Below are 12473 nucleotides of genomic sequence, written 5' to 3'. Positions count from 1 at the left end.
TTGCAGTCTCTGACCCCACTCTTCGGAGGCTGCAGCGGCGACTTCGGACTTTTATTCGGCAGGTCGATTACAGCACGGACGCGGATCGGGCCAGAAGACGGTAAAGTGGGATTTGGCGGTCGAGTTGGGCGCGCGGTTCATTAAGTCGATTTCAATGCATGCAAATGCATTTAAATCATCGGGCCGCCCGATTCGGGCGTGGGCCGGACCCGCGCTCGAATCGGGTGTCGGTAAAGCCTCGATGTGCTCGGATTCGGGTGCAGATTGCGTTAAAGGCCCGACGCCCAACTTTACCACAATTTCGTGTCCGAAAACGGGCACGAAGTTTTGGTAAAATCAGGCCCAGAGGGTAGCAGTGGAAGGGTGCGTTTCTGAATAAAGGGCTGTAACAAGTGGTGTTCCTCAGGGATCAGTGCTGGGACCTTTGCTGTTTGTAATATATATAAATGATTTGGAGGAAAATGTAACTGGATTGATTAGTAAGTTTGCGGACGACACAAAGGTTGGTGGATTTGCAGATAGCGATGAGGACCACCAGAGGATACAGCAGGATATAGATCAGTTGGAGACTGGGGAGGAGGGATGGCAGATGGAGTTTAATCCAGACAAATGTGATGTTATGCCTTTTGGAAGGTCTAATACAGATAGGAAATATACAGTAAATGGTAGAACCCTTAAGAGTATTGATAGGCAAAGGGATCTGGGTGTACAGGTACACAGGTCACTGAAAGTGGCAATGCAGGTGGAGAAGGTAGTCAAGAAGGCATACGGCATGCTTGCCTTCATCGGCCAGGGTATTGAGGTTAAAAATTGGCAAGTCATGTTGCAGCTTTATGGAACCTTAGTTAGGCCGCACTTGGAACATAGTGTTCAATTCTGGTCGCCACACTACCAGAAGGATGTGGAGGCTTTGGAGAGGGTACAGAAAAGATTTACCAGGATGTTGCCTGGTATGGAGGGCATTAGATATGAGGAGAGGTTGGAGAAACTTGGTTTGTTCTCACTGGAGTGACGGAGGTTGAGGGGAGACCTGATAGAAGTCTACAAGATTATGAGACGCATGGACAGAGTGGATAGTCAGAAGCTTTTTCCCAGGGTGGAAGAGTCAATTACTAGGGGGAATAGGTTTAAGGTGAGAGGGGCAAGGTTCAAAGGAGATGTACGAGGCAGATTTTTACACAGAGAGTAGTGGGTGCCTGGAACTTGTTGCCGGGGGAGGTAGTGGAAGCAGATACGGTAGTGACTTTTAAGGGGTGTCTTGACAAGTACATGAATAAGATGGGAATAGAGGGATATGGTCCCCGGAAGGGTAGAGGGTTTTAGTTAATTCGGGCAGCATGGTCAGTGCAGGCTTGGAGGGCCGAAGGGCCTGTTCCTGTGCTGTAATTTTCTTTGTTCTTCGTTCTTTGTTAATATTCTAAGAGACAGCAACTTCTAGAGTTATCATATGTAAAGGACAGTTGATGCTGGGTGTTGTTTCTGCTGAGATAATGGTTAGAGAGAAGGCAGAACCAATAGATCCAATTAAGCCTTGCCAGCTCTGAGTCATGTTGCTAAAGGGCCAGCAGTCACAGTTGTAGCTGCATTCCAGAGGGCATAACCTTCTTTAGATACTTTCCTTGGACGCCTGTCGCCACAGATTTCTCCTGCTGATTGCCACAGGTTCCATGTTAGCCAGCATTATGGCCCACCCATAGCCCAGCAATATTGAGGCAAATTATATTTCCCTCACTATCACTCTCATTAACATCAACTAATTCACCAGCAATTGAAGCATTTTGAAGATTGTATTTATCCATTGGGCTATTCAGGGAGCTAGAAAGGGCAGGTTTATAAAAACCACATTGAGAAATGATTATATGCTATAGTATATCAGTACAGTAAGAAGTGAAAAGGAAGAGTTTCTCATAGAAATCCGTCAGACTTCTCGCAATAAAATTACGGACTACAAAATGTGAAACAGAAGTTCCTTTACAGGATTATCAGATTTATTACATTATTTCAAAATGCGTTAATATTTCAAAATTGAATGATCTTGCCGTGATTAATACAGTTGGAATAGGACAACAGTTTGGTGGCACAGAACCTTTTATTGTTGAAAAAATAGACATTTTGTCAAAGTTTTTCATCTTGCACTCATCAGAACAATTCACAAAAATACCAATGCAAGGGAAAACAATAAATTTGTACTGTATGAAAAGGGAGTGCTGGTTGATTGTTGGTTGGGCTCACAGTGTGGCACATTTGCATGTATTGGGAGATACATATATTAATCCACAAGGCCCTATTCTTTGCAAACAGAAAAAGATGTACACACATTGGGCCTGTTTCAGCTGAACAAAATAAGTGACAGGCATTCACTGTTTCATTCCTCAGGAGGATGTCTTGACCAATCAGAGTCAAGCTGCCTGTTTGAATTTCAAGCAATATTTTGCAGTTAACTGTCAGTCACCATCAACTGGTTCATTCTCTATGGCAATGCTTGTACCAATCAGAGTCCACTTGCTAACCAATCAGCACTTTCTTCACATACAACATAAATTTGTTGTTTTTCCTTACATTCGTACTCTTGTGAATTGTCCTGATGAATGTGAACTGAAAGGTTTTGACAACGTATCTATTTTGTCAGCAATGTAACAGATTCAAGGACATAAATAAGGTTGGAATTATATGCCAAGCCCACATACATAAACTGCAAACACTCAATCAGAGATTTATGGAATGAATTATCAATGATCCGCTAGCCAAGCCAAAAATAAACAAATCTATTCTGAAATAGGATACTCAAAAAACAAACAATAGATGCCTTACCTGCAGCTTCTGTAACAGTGCAATGTCTGCTATTTTATCTTTGTCCTGCTTTGCTTGCTTTGCTTTCCAGTATTGTTTCTGAGCTGAATAACGGTTCATAGGACATACTTTGAAAAGACAATCTGCAATACAAAGATTTTAGATATTTAATAATAACATATTATTAAGGATACTATTGGTCATTCAGGCTCTTACATGATATTTGTGATGCAACGTGTCATGTTGAATCCAAGCCAACATTCACCGTTGGGATTTTGATTTCCACAGTTCTCAAAGGAGGTCCCGAAAATGAAATAATATTGTGCGCTTTCTCCCAGAATTACTCAACGTAGGCATCCAGCTGCCTCTGGAGTTGGGATTTTCTTTGGAAATGTTTTAATTGTTACTGTACATACTTTTTAACTGAAATAAGAGTTCAAACAGGAAGTAAGAGTGGAAGCCAATTAAGCACTTAATATTTGATCCTGGTTCAGTATGACTTAGCCAGCCCGCTGATTGATACCTTCACTGCTGCCAGTGGGATGAACAACAATTATTTTTATTTACATAGCATCATTAACATAATAAAACTGCCAAAGGCACAAGGGGCATGCAATAGACTGGAGGGCGTGAAATATGTGCAACTGCCAACAACTGGCCCTGTCGGAAGGATATATTGATGGAGAATAAAACCAACAGACAGTAAAGGGAGCCAAACAAGAAAATGACCCAGATTGAAGCAATTGGCCAAGATTTTACAACCCCCACCCCCTGCAATGGATCTTCCAGCAACAAAGGTGGCTCGCCACTGGCCATTGAGGGGATCTTCCAGTCCCACCAAAGTCAATGACCATTTGTATTGCTTGCTCACCCCACCGCCAGGGTGGGGATCACGTTTGGCAGGAACAGAAGGTCCCGCTGGTGGGAAGGGCTGGAAAATCCCACCCATCGTTTCCGTGGCGGGGAGAAAGGATTGATGGGAGGGATGTGGTGGCTCAAGAAGGACAGGAGGAATAGGTTGGAGGTGACACAATGGAATTGGTTAAGTGTGGCAAAATGGTGGGGACAATGTTGTTTTAATTTGTTCATGGGATATGAGCAACGTTGGCTGGGCCAGCATTTATTGCCCATCCCTGAGGGCATTTAAGAGTCAAGCACATTGCTATGGATCTGGAGTCACATATAGGACAGATCTGATAGGAATGGCGGATTTCCTTCCCTAAAGGGCATTGCTGAATCAATGCGTTTTTAAGACAATAGTTTCATAGTCATCATTAGACTTTGAATTCCAGGTTTTCATCAAATTCAAATTTTTCCATCTGCCATGGCAGAGGAATTAAGGGCTATGGGGAGAGAGCAGGTAAATGGAGTTGAAATCAACCATGATTGAATGGTGGAGTGGACTCGATGGGCCGAATGGCCTTACTTCCGCTCCTATGTCTTATGTCTTATGGTCTTATGGCGGGATTCAAACTCAGGTCTCCAGGGCATTAACTTGGGTTTCTGGATTACTAGTGCAGCGACAACGTCACCGCACCACTGCCTCCCCTTATTTGATGTAACTGATTATTCGAAAGCTTTGCGCTAAAGATGAAGATTTATTAGATTTGGATGAAGAAATTTTAGAAAATCTGTCAGGTGAATGAGTAGAATACATCAACATTGATTCTATAAAGAAATACAAAAATGATAGTCTATATCCTCCTTTTACATCAGGGGTGGGAGCCCTGCAGCCCAAGGAGTGACATGCAGCCCATCTGGGTTCTAAGTGTGGCCCATGGGACATCTTGTTGACCATTATTCACTCACAGTGTTGCCATACATTCTGCTGATTTCTGGCTGCATAGTTTGTTTCCGACCAGTCTGGCTGAAGTGATACATAAAGCAAGGGTAAGTGAAATGAAGTGCATGCTGATATCACACAACATTGACTGTGAGAGCCGAGCACTCCCTCTGTGACCAAAATGAAAATATTTGTTTGTTTGTACCAGTTAAAGTCGATGATAGTTCTGTTAATATGCAAATGATTAAGCATTTTCTCTGACTCATTATAAAATATTCAGCATGTATTAAATATATTTAATCTTATCGTGGGATCATGGTTAGCGAACAAGCCCAATTTCAATCTTGCGACCCACTGAGATGAATGAGGCCCACTCGTGCGGCCTACTCACGAGTCTAAGTTGCCCATCACTGTTCTACACAGTCTAACTCCAATGGCCACATCCACACAAACTTCAACACAAAGAAGGAGCAATTATTATGTTGCTATGAAACATTAGTACGAAACAAGAACATTGTCATGGAGCAAGATTGCTAGGAAGGAAGCTGTTTCCTTCAATGATAGATACTGAAAAAATTGTAACAAGCAGATTTCAAGGAAACAAGGCTGTTTATTCCTTGAATAAAATTGAGCCCATGAAGTCTTTAGCAAAAGAATAATTAGAAATCATTTATTTAAAGATGTATTGTTGTAAACAACATACTAATTTGACTACAAATGTCTTAAAAGGATGGTGGAGGGAGACCACAATCGAGGTAGGTTAGGGGTGTGCTCTGCCGGGGAGGCCTGCTTCCCAGAGGGGTCCGATCCTGGTGGGGTGGGCCCTGCCTCCCAGAGGGGTCCGATCCCGGGGGCGGGCGGGGGGGGGGGGGGGGGGGGGCGGCCTGCCGGGGTGGTTAGAGGGGGTGTCCGCGAAGGGTGGGCCTCGGCGATTCCCCTGCCGAATAAAAGTACAAGTTGGACTTCTATTTATCAGGTCGCGAATTGGGCCGAACGCTGGTAAAGGGGGAATTGATGGTAAAGTTGGGCGCGCGCTTCATTAAGTCAATTTAAATGCATGCAAATGCATTTAAATCGTCGCGCCGGCCGATTTGGGAGCGCACCGGAATGGCGCCCGTATCGGCCGTTGATAAAGGCACAATCCGCTAGGAATCGGGTGCGGATCGCGACATAGGCCCGACGCCCAACTTTACCGCCATTTCGTGCCCGGAAACGGGCACGAAGGTTTGGTAAAATCGGGCCCGAGGTTTTAATTAGGGTGACATAAAATGTGGCAAATCAGGAGTTCACCAACAACAGGAAATAAAAGGGCATAAACTCTAGTCTCTGGTATCAAAATTATGCAGTGTTTTGATTTTTAATTAGAATTAAAAGAAGTTATATGATCTGAAAGGGATCCCAAACAACTTGATCATCCAAATACAAACATGAAACAAATCAATTTCTCATTCAAGCATGTACAAGTTAAGAATGTTTCACTTGCAATATCAGAGATTTCTGTTTGACAATGGGAATGCTTTCTGTTTAGACATAATTTTAAAAATCCAGTTTAAAAAAACAGATTTCTTCCTTGTCTCCAACAACTCAAATGTATAAGGGCAGTATGGCAGTTAAGGCAGTGGTATGCTCCTCCTGCCAGATGTGGGAAATTAGGTAGCAATCTAGTCTCCCTGACAACTTTGTCTGCAGGAAGTGTGTCCAGTTGCAGCTCCTCACAGACCGCATTGTTTGGTTGGAGTGGCAGGTGGATGCACTGCGGAGCATACAGGAGGCAGAGAGTGCGATAGACACCAGTTACAGGGAGGTTGTCACACCACAGGTTCAGACAGGTAGATGGGTGACTGCCAGGAGAGGCAGGCAGGTAGTGCAGGAGTCTCCTGTGGCTATTCCCCTTTCAAACAGCTATACCGTTTTGGATACTGTTGAGGGGGATAGCCTGTCAGGGGGAGATACCAGCAGCAGCCAGGCCTGTGGCACCACAGCTGGTTCTGCTGTAGAGCAGGGTCGGGCAAAAAGCAAGTAAGCAGTAGTAATAGGGGACTCACTAGTTTGAGGCGCAGACAGACGTTTCTGTGGCCGCAATCGAGACTCCAGGATGGTGTGTTGCCTCCCTGGTGCCAGGGTCAAGGAAGTCTCTGGGCGGTTGCAGGACATTCTTAAGGGGGAGGGTGAGCAGTCAGAGGTCGTTGTACATATTGGTACCAACGACATGGGTAGGAAAAGGGATGAGGTCCTGAAGTGTGAATATAGAGTTAGGCAGAAGGCTAAAGTGCAGGACCTCAAAGGTAGTAATTTCTGGACTACTACCAGTGCCACGTGCTAGTGGGAGTAGGAATAGGAAGATTAGGCAGATGAATGCATGGCTTGAGAACAGGGGGCAGGGATTTAGATTTTTGGATCATTAGGACCTTTTCTGGGGAAGGGATGACCTGTTCAAGACGGACAGGTTACATCTGAACTGGAGGGGGGAGCTAACATTCTGGCGGGGAGATTTGCTAGAGCCACTGGGGAGGGTTTAGCTAGTTTGGCAGGGGGGTGGGATCCAAAGCAGTAGGGAGACAGAAGAAAAGGTTGAGGACAGCACAGAAGCTAAAGAGAGCACATTAAGGGCCCGATTTTACCAAAACCACGGGCGTGAAATCGCGGTAAAGTTGGGTGTCGGGCCTATACCGCAATCTGCACCCGATTCCGAGCAGATCGCGGTTTTACCGACACCCGATTCGGGCGTGGGTCCGGCCCACGCCCAAATCGGGCGGCCCGACGATTTGGTAAAAGTTTTGGTAAAATTGGGCCCTAAGTAGTAAAGGCAGTGTCAGTAATCCGAGTACTGGACAGATCAGGCAAAAGCAAGACAGAGAGCAAGGGAAGTCCCGATTAAACTGCATTTATTTCAATGCAAGAGGCCTGACGGGCAAGGCAGATGAACTGAGGGCATGGATGGGTACATGGGACTGGGATATTATAGCAATTACTGAAACTGAGGGAGGGACTGGAATATTATAGCAATTACTGCAACTGAGGGAGGGACAGGACGGGCGGCTCAATGTTCCAGGGTACAGATGCTATAGGAAAGGTAGAACATGAGGTAAGAGAGGAAGAGGAGTTGCACTTTTGATTCGGGAAAATATCACGGCAGGGGATATATCCAAGGGTTCAGCCATTGAGTCTATATGGGTAGAACTGAGAAATAAGAAGGGGGAAATCACTTTGATAGGGTTGTACTATAGGCACCCAAATAGTCGGTGGGAAATTGAGGATCAAATATGTAAGGAGATTACAGACAGTTCCAAGAAAAATAGGGTGGTAATAGTAGGGGATTTTAACTTTCCCAACATTGACCGGGACAGCCATAGTATTAGAGAGTTGGATGGGGAGAAATTTGTTGAGTATATTTAGGAGGAATTTCTCATTCAGTATGTGAATGGCCCGACTAGAGAGATGGCAAAACTTGACCTCCTCTTGGGAAATAAGGAAGGGCAGGTGACAGAAGTGTTAGTGAGGGATCACTTTGGGACCAGTGACCATAATTCTACTAGTTTTAAGATAGCTATGGAGAATGATAGGTCTGGCCCAAAAGTTAAAATTCTAAATTGGGGCAAGGCCAATTTTGATGGCATCAGGCAGGAACTTTCAAAAGTTAATTGGGGAAGTCTGTGGGAAGGCAAAGGGACGTCTGGTAAGTGGGAGGCTTTCAAAAGTGTGTTAACCAGCGTTCAAGGTGAGCACATTCCTCTTAGAGTGAAGGGCAAGGCTGGCAGAAATAGGGAATCCTGGTTGACTCGGGATATTGAGGCTCTGGTCAAGAAGAAGAAGGAGGCACATGACATGCATAGGCAGCTGGGATCAAGTGAATCCCTTGAAGAGTATAGAGGGTGTAGGAGGAGTTAAGAGAGAAATCAGCAGGGCAAAAAGGAGTCACAAGATTGTTTTGGTAGATAAGGCAAAGGAGAATCCAAAGAACTTCTACAAATACATAAAGGGCAAAAGAGTAACAAGGGAGAGAGTAGGGCGTCTTAAGGATCAACAAGGTCATCTATGTGTGGATCCACAAGAGATGGGTGAAATCCTAAATGAATATTTCTCATCAGTATTCACTGTTGAGAAAAGCGTGGATGTTAGGGAACTTGGGGAAATAAATAGTGATGTTTTGAAGAGTGTACATATTACAGAGAAGGAGTTGCTAGAAGTCTTAAAGTGCATCAAGGTAGATAAAACCCCGGGACCTGATGAAGTGTATCCCAAGACATTGTGGGAGGTTGGGGAGGAAATTGCGGGTCCCCTGGCAGAGATATTTGAATCATCGATAGTCACAGATGAGGTGCCTGAAGACAGGAGGGTGGCAAATGTTGTGCCTTTATTTAAAAAGGGCTGCAGGGAAAAGCCTGGGAACTACAGGCCAATGAGCCTCACATCTGTGGTGGGTAAATTGTTGGAAGGTATTTTGAGAGATAGGATCTACAGGCATTTAGAGACGCAAGAACTGATTAGGGACAGTCAGCATGGCTTTGTGAGTGGAAAATCATGTCTCACAAATTTGATTGAGTTTCTTTGAAGGGGTAACCAAGAAGGTAGATGAGGGCAGTGCAGTTGATGTTGTCTATATGGACCTTAGCAAGGCCTTTGACAAGGTACCGCATGGTAGGTTGTTGCATAAAGTTAAATCTCATGGGATCGAGGGTGAAGTAGCTAAATGGATAAAAAATTGGCTTGATGACAGAAGACAGAGGGTGGTTGTGGAGGGTTATTTTTCAAACTGGAGGCCTGTGACCAACGGTGTGCCTCAGGGATCAGTGCTGGGTCCATTGTTATTTGTCATTTATATTAATGATTTGGATGAGAATATAGGAGGCATGGTTAGTAAGTTTGCAGATTACACCAAGATTGGTGGCATAGTGGACAGTGAAGAAGGTTATCTTGGATTGCAACGGGATCTTGATCAATTGGGCCAGTGGACTGACGAATGGCAAGTGGCATTTAATTTAGATAAATGCGAGGTGATGCATTTTGGTAGATTGAACCAGGGCAGGACTTACTCAGTTAATGGTAGGGCATTGGGGAGAATTACAGAACAAAAAGATCTCGGAGTACAGGTTCATAGCTCCTTGAAATTGGAGTCACAAGTGGACAGAGTGGTGAAGAAGGCATTCAGCATGCTTGGTTTCATTGATCAGAACATTGAATACAGGAGTTGGGACGTCTTGTTAAAGTTGTACAAGACATTGGTAAGGCCACACTTGGGATACTGTGTACAGTGCTGGTCACCCTCTTATAGAAAGGATATTATTAAACTAGAAAGAGTGCAGAAAAGATTTACTAGGATGCTACCAGGACTTGATGGTTTGAATTACAAGGAGAGGCTGGATAGACTGGGACTTTTTTCTCTGGAGCGTAGAAGGCTGAGGTGTGACCTTATATAAGCTAAACGGTTGAGCACTCCCTCCCATCACCGTCACCCAACAATCCCAATGCCTGCCCCACAACAATTTAACACTGGGATCAGAGTGAATTGCTTTAAGATAAGACTTCCGTCCCTTCCTTTCTCTGGAGGAAATCCTGCCTCCGAGAACTGCTGGCCTGTAGAATCATTTATCAGGAGGTTAGCCACTTCTGGAACTGCGGGAAAATCCCCCAATGCTGAGGAGTCCACAAGATTCTAGAGCTGGGGATCTTGGCAAGGGTTTTAAGGGGATGATGAACTGGGTTCAAGAGGCCAGGAGGGAGGTTTAAAGGGGTGAGAATGACCTTTGTGTGGGGGTGGGGTGGGGATATTGCCTCAAATGGCCCCAAGAGGCCTGCTCAGGAGAACCCACCCCGTGCATCCACTCCACTGGGTGACACCAGCCCACTCCACTTACTGCTCCCTGAAGTCACATTCTTAATTAGAATTAAAAGAAATCATAGAAATCATAGAAACCCTAAGCGGAAGGAGGCCATTCGGCCCATCGAGTCTGCACCGACCACAATCCCACCCAGGCCCTATCCCCACATATTTACTTGCTAATCCCTCTAACCTACGCATCTCAGGACTCTAAGGGGCAATTTTGAACCTGGCCAATCAACCTAACCCGCACATCTTTGGACTGTGGGAGGAAACCGGAGCACCCGGAGGAAACCCACGCAGACACGAGGAGAATGTGCAAACTCCACACAGACAGTGACCCGAGCCGGGAATCGAACCCGGGATCCTGGAGCTGTGAAGCAGCAGTGCTAACCACTGTGCTACCGTGCCGCCCAATAGAAGATACATGATCTGAAAGGGGTCCCAAACAACTTGATCAGCCAAATACAAACTTGAAACAAATCAATTTCTCATTCAAGCATGCACAAGTTAAGAATGTTTCACTTGCAATGTCAGAGATTTCTGGCAGTTTTGAATAAACTGAAGGTCGATAAGTCCCCTGGGCCTGATGAAATGTATCCTAGGATTCTTTGGGAGGCAAGGGATGAGATTGCAGAGCCTTTGGCTTTGATCTTTGGGTCCTCGCTGTCCACGGGGATGGTGCCAGAGGACTGGAGAATGGCGAATGTTGTTCCTCTGTTTAAGAAAAGGAATAGAAATGACCCTGGTAATTATAGACCGGTTAGTCTTACTTCGGTGGTTGGTAAATTGATGGAAAAGGTCCTTAGAGATGGGATTTACGACCATTTAGAAAGATGCGGATTAATCCGGGATAGTCAGCACGGATTCGTGAAGGGCAAGTCGTGCCTCACAAATTTGATTGAATTTTTTGAGGAGGTAACTAAGTGTGTTGATAAAGGTAGGGCAGTTGATGTCATATACATGGATTTTAGTAAGGCGTTTGATAAGGTCCCCCATGGTCGGCTTATGATGAAAGTGAGGAGGTGTGGGATAGAGGGAAAGTTGGCCGATTGGATAGGTAACTGGCTGTCTGATCGAAGACAGAGGGTGGTGGTCGATGGAAAATTTTCGGATTGGAGGCAGGTTGCTAGCGGTGTGCCGCAGGGATCAGTGCTTGGTCCTCTGCTCTTTGTGATTTTTATTAATGACTTAGAGGAGGGGGCTGAAGGGTGGATCAGTAAATTTGCTGATGACACCAAGATTGGTGGAGTAGTGGATGAGGTGGAGGGCTGTTGTAGGCTGCAAAGAGACATAGATAGGATGCAAGGCTGGGCTGAAAAATGGCAAATGGAGTTTAACCCTGATAAATGTGAGGTGATTCATTTTGGTAGGACTAATTTAAATGTGGATTACAGGGTCAAAGGTAGGGTTCTGAAGACTGTGGAGGAACAGAGAGATCTTGGGTTCCATATCCACAGATCTCTAAAGGTTGCCACTCAAGCGGATAGAGCTGTGAAGAAGGCCTATAGTGTGTTAGCTTTTATTAACAGGGGGTTGGAGTTTAAGAGCCGTGGGGTTATGCTGCAACTGTACAGGACCTTGGTGAGACCACATTTGGAATATTGTGTGCAGTTCTGGTCACCTCACTATAAGAAGGATGTGGAAGCGCTGGAAAGAGTGCAGAGGAGATTTACCAGGATGCTGCCTGGTTTGGAGGGTAGGTCTTATGAGGAAAGGTTGAGGGAGCTAGGGCTGTTCTCTCTGGTGGAGGAGGCTGAGGGGAGACTTAATAGAGGTTTATAAAATGATGAAGGGGATAGATAGAGTGAACGTTCAAAGACTATTTCCTCAGGTGGATGGAGCTATTACAAGGGGGCATAACTATAGGGTTCGTGGTGGGAGATACAGGAAGGATATCAGAGGTAGGTTCTTTACGCAGAGAGTGGTTGGGGTGTGGAATGGACTGCCTGCAGTGATAGTGGAGTCAGACACTTTAGGAACATTTAAGCGGTTATTGGATAGGCACATGGAGCACACCAGGATGATAGGGAGTGGGATAGCTTGTTCTTGGTTTCAGATAAAGCTCGGCACAACATCGTG

The 12473-nt window shown here is 45.2% G+C and overlaps 1 protein-coding gene across 1 annotated transcript in view; it reads right to left on the bottom strand.

Moving 5' to 3' along the window:
• The window catches only part of itpr3 (inositol 1,4,5-trisphosphate receptor, type 3), a 301852-nt gene that overhangs the window by 213663 nt on the left and 75716 nt on the right, over positions 1–12473 (bottom strand). The window contains exon 3 of the mRNA XM_078242319.1: positions 2812–2933. Within this exon, the coding sequence (XP_078098445.1) occupies positions 2812–2933 (122 nt within the window). The remainder of the gene's footprint in view (positions 1–2811; positions 2934–12473) is intronic.

This window comes from Mustelus asterias, chromosome 25 (genome assembly GCF_964213995.1).
Source record: "Mustelus asterias chromosome 25, sMusAst1.hap1.1, whole genome shotgun sequence".
Lineage (NCBI taxonomy): Eukaryota > Metazoa > Chordata > Chondrichthyes > Carcharhiniformes > Triakidae > Mustelus > Mustelus asterias.
The sequence above is the reverse complement of the archived record's forward strand: the minus strand, read 5'-3'. Positions and strand labels throughout refer to the sequence as shown.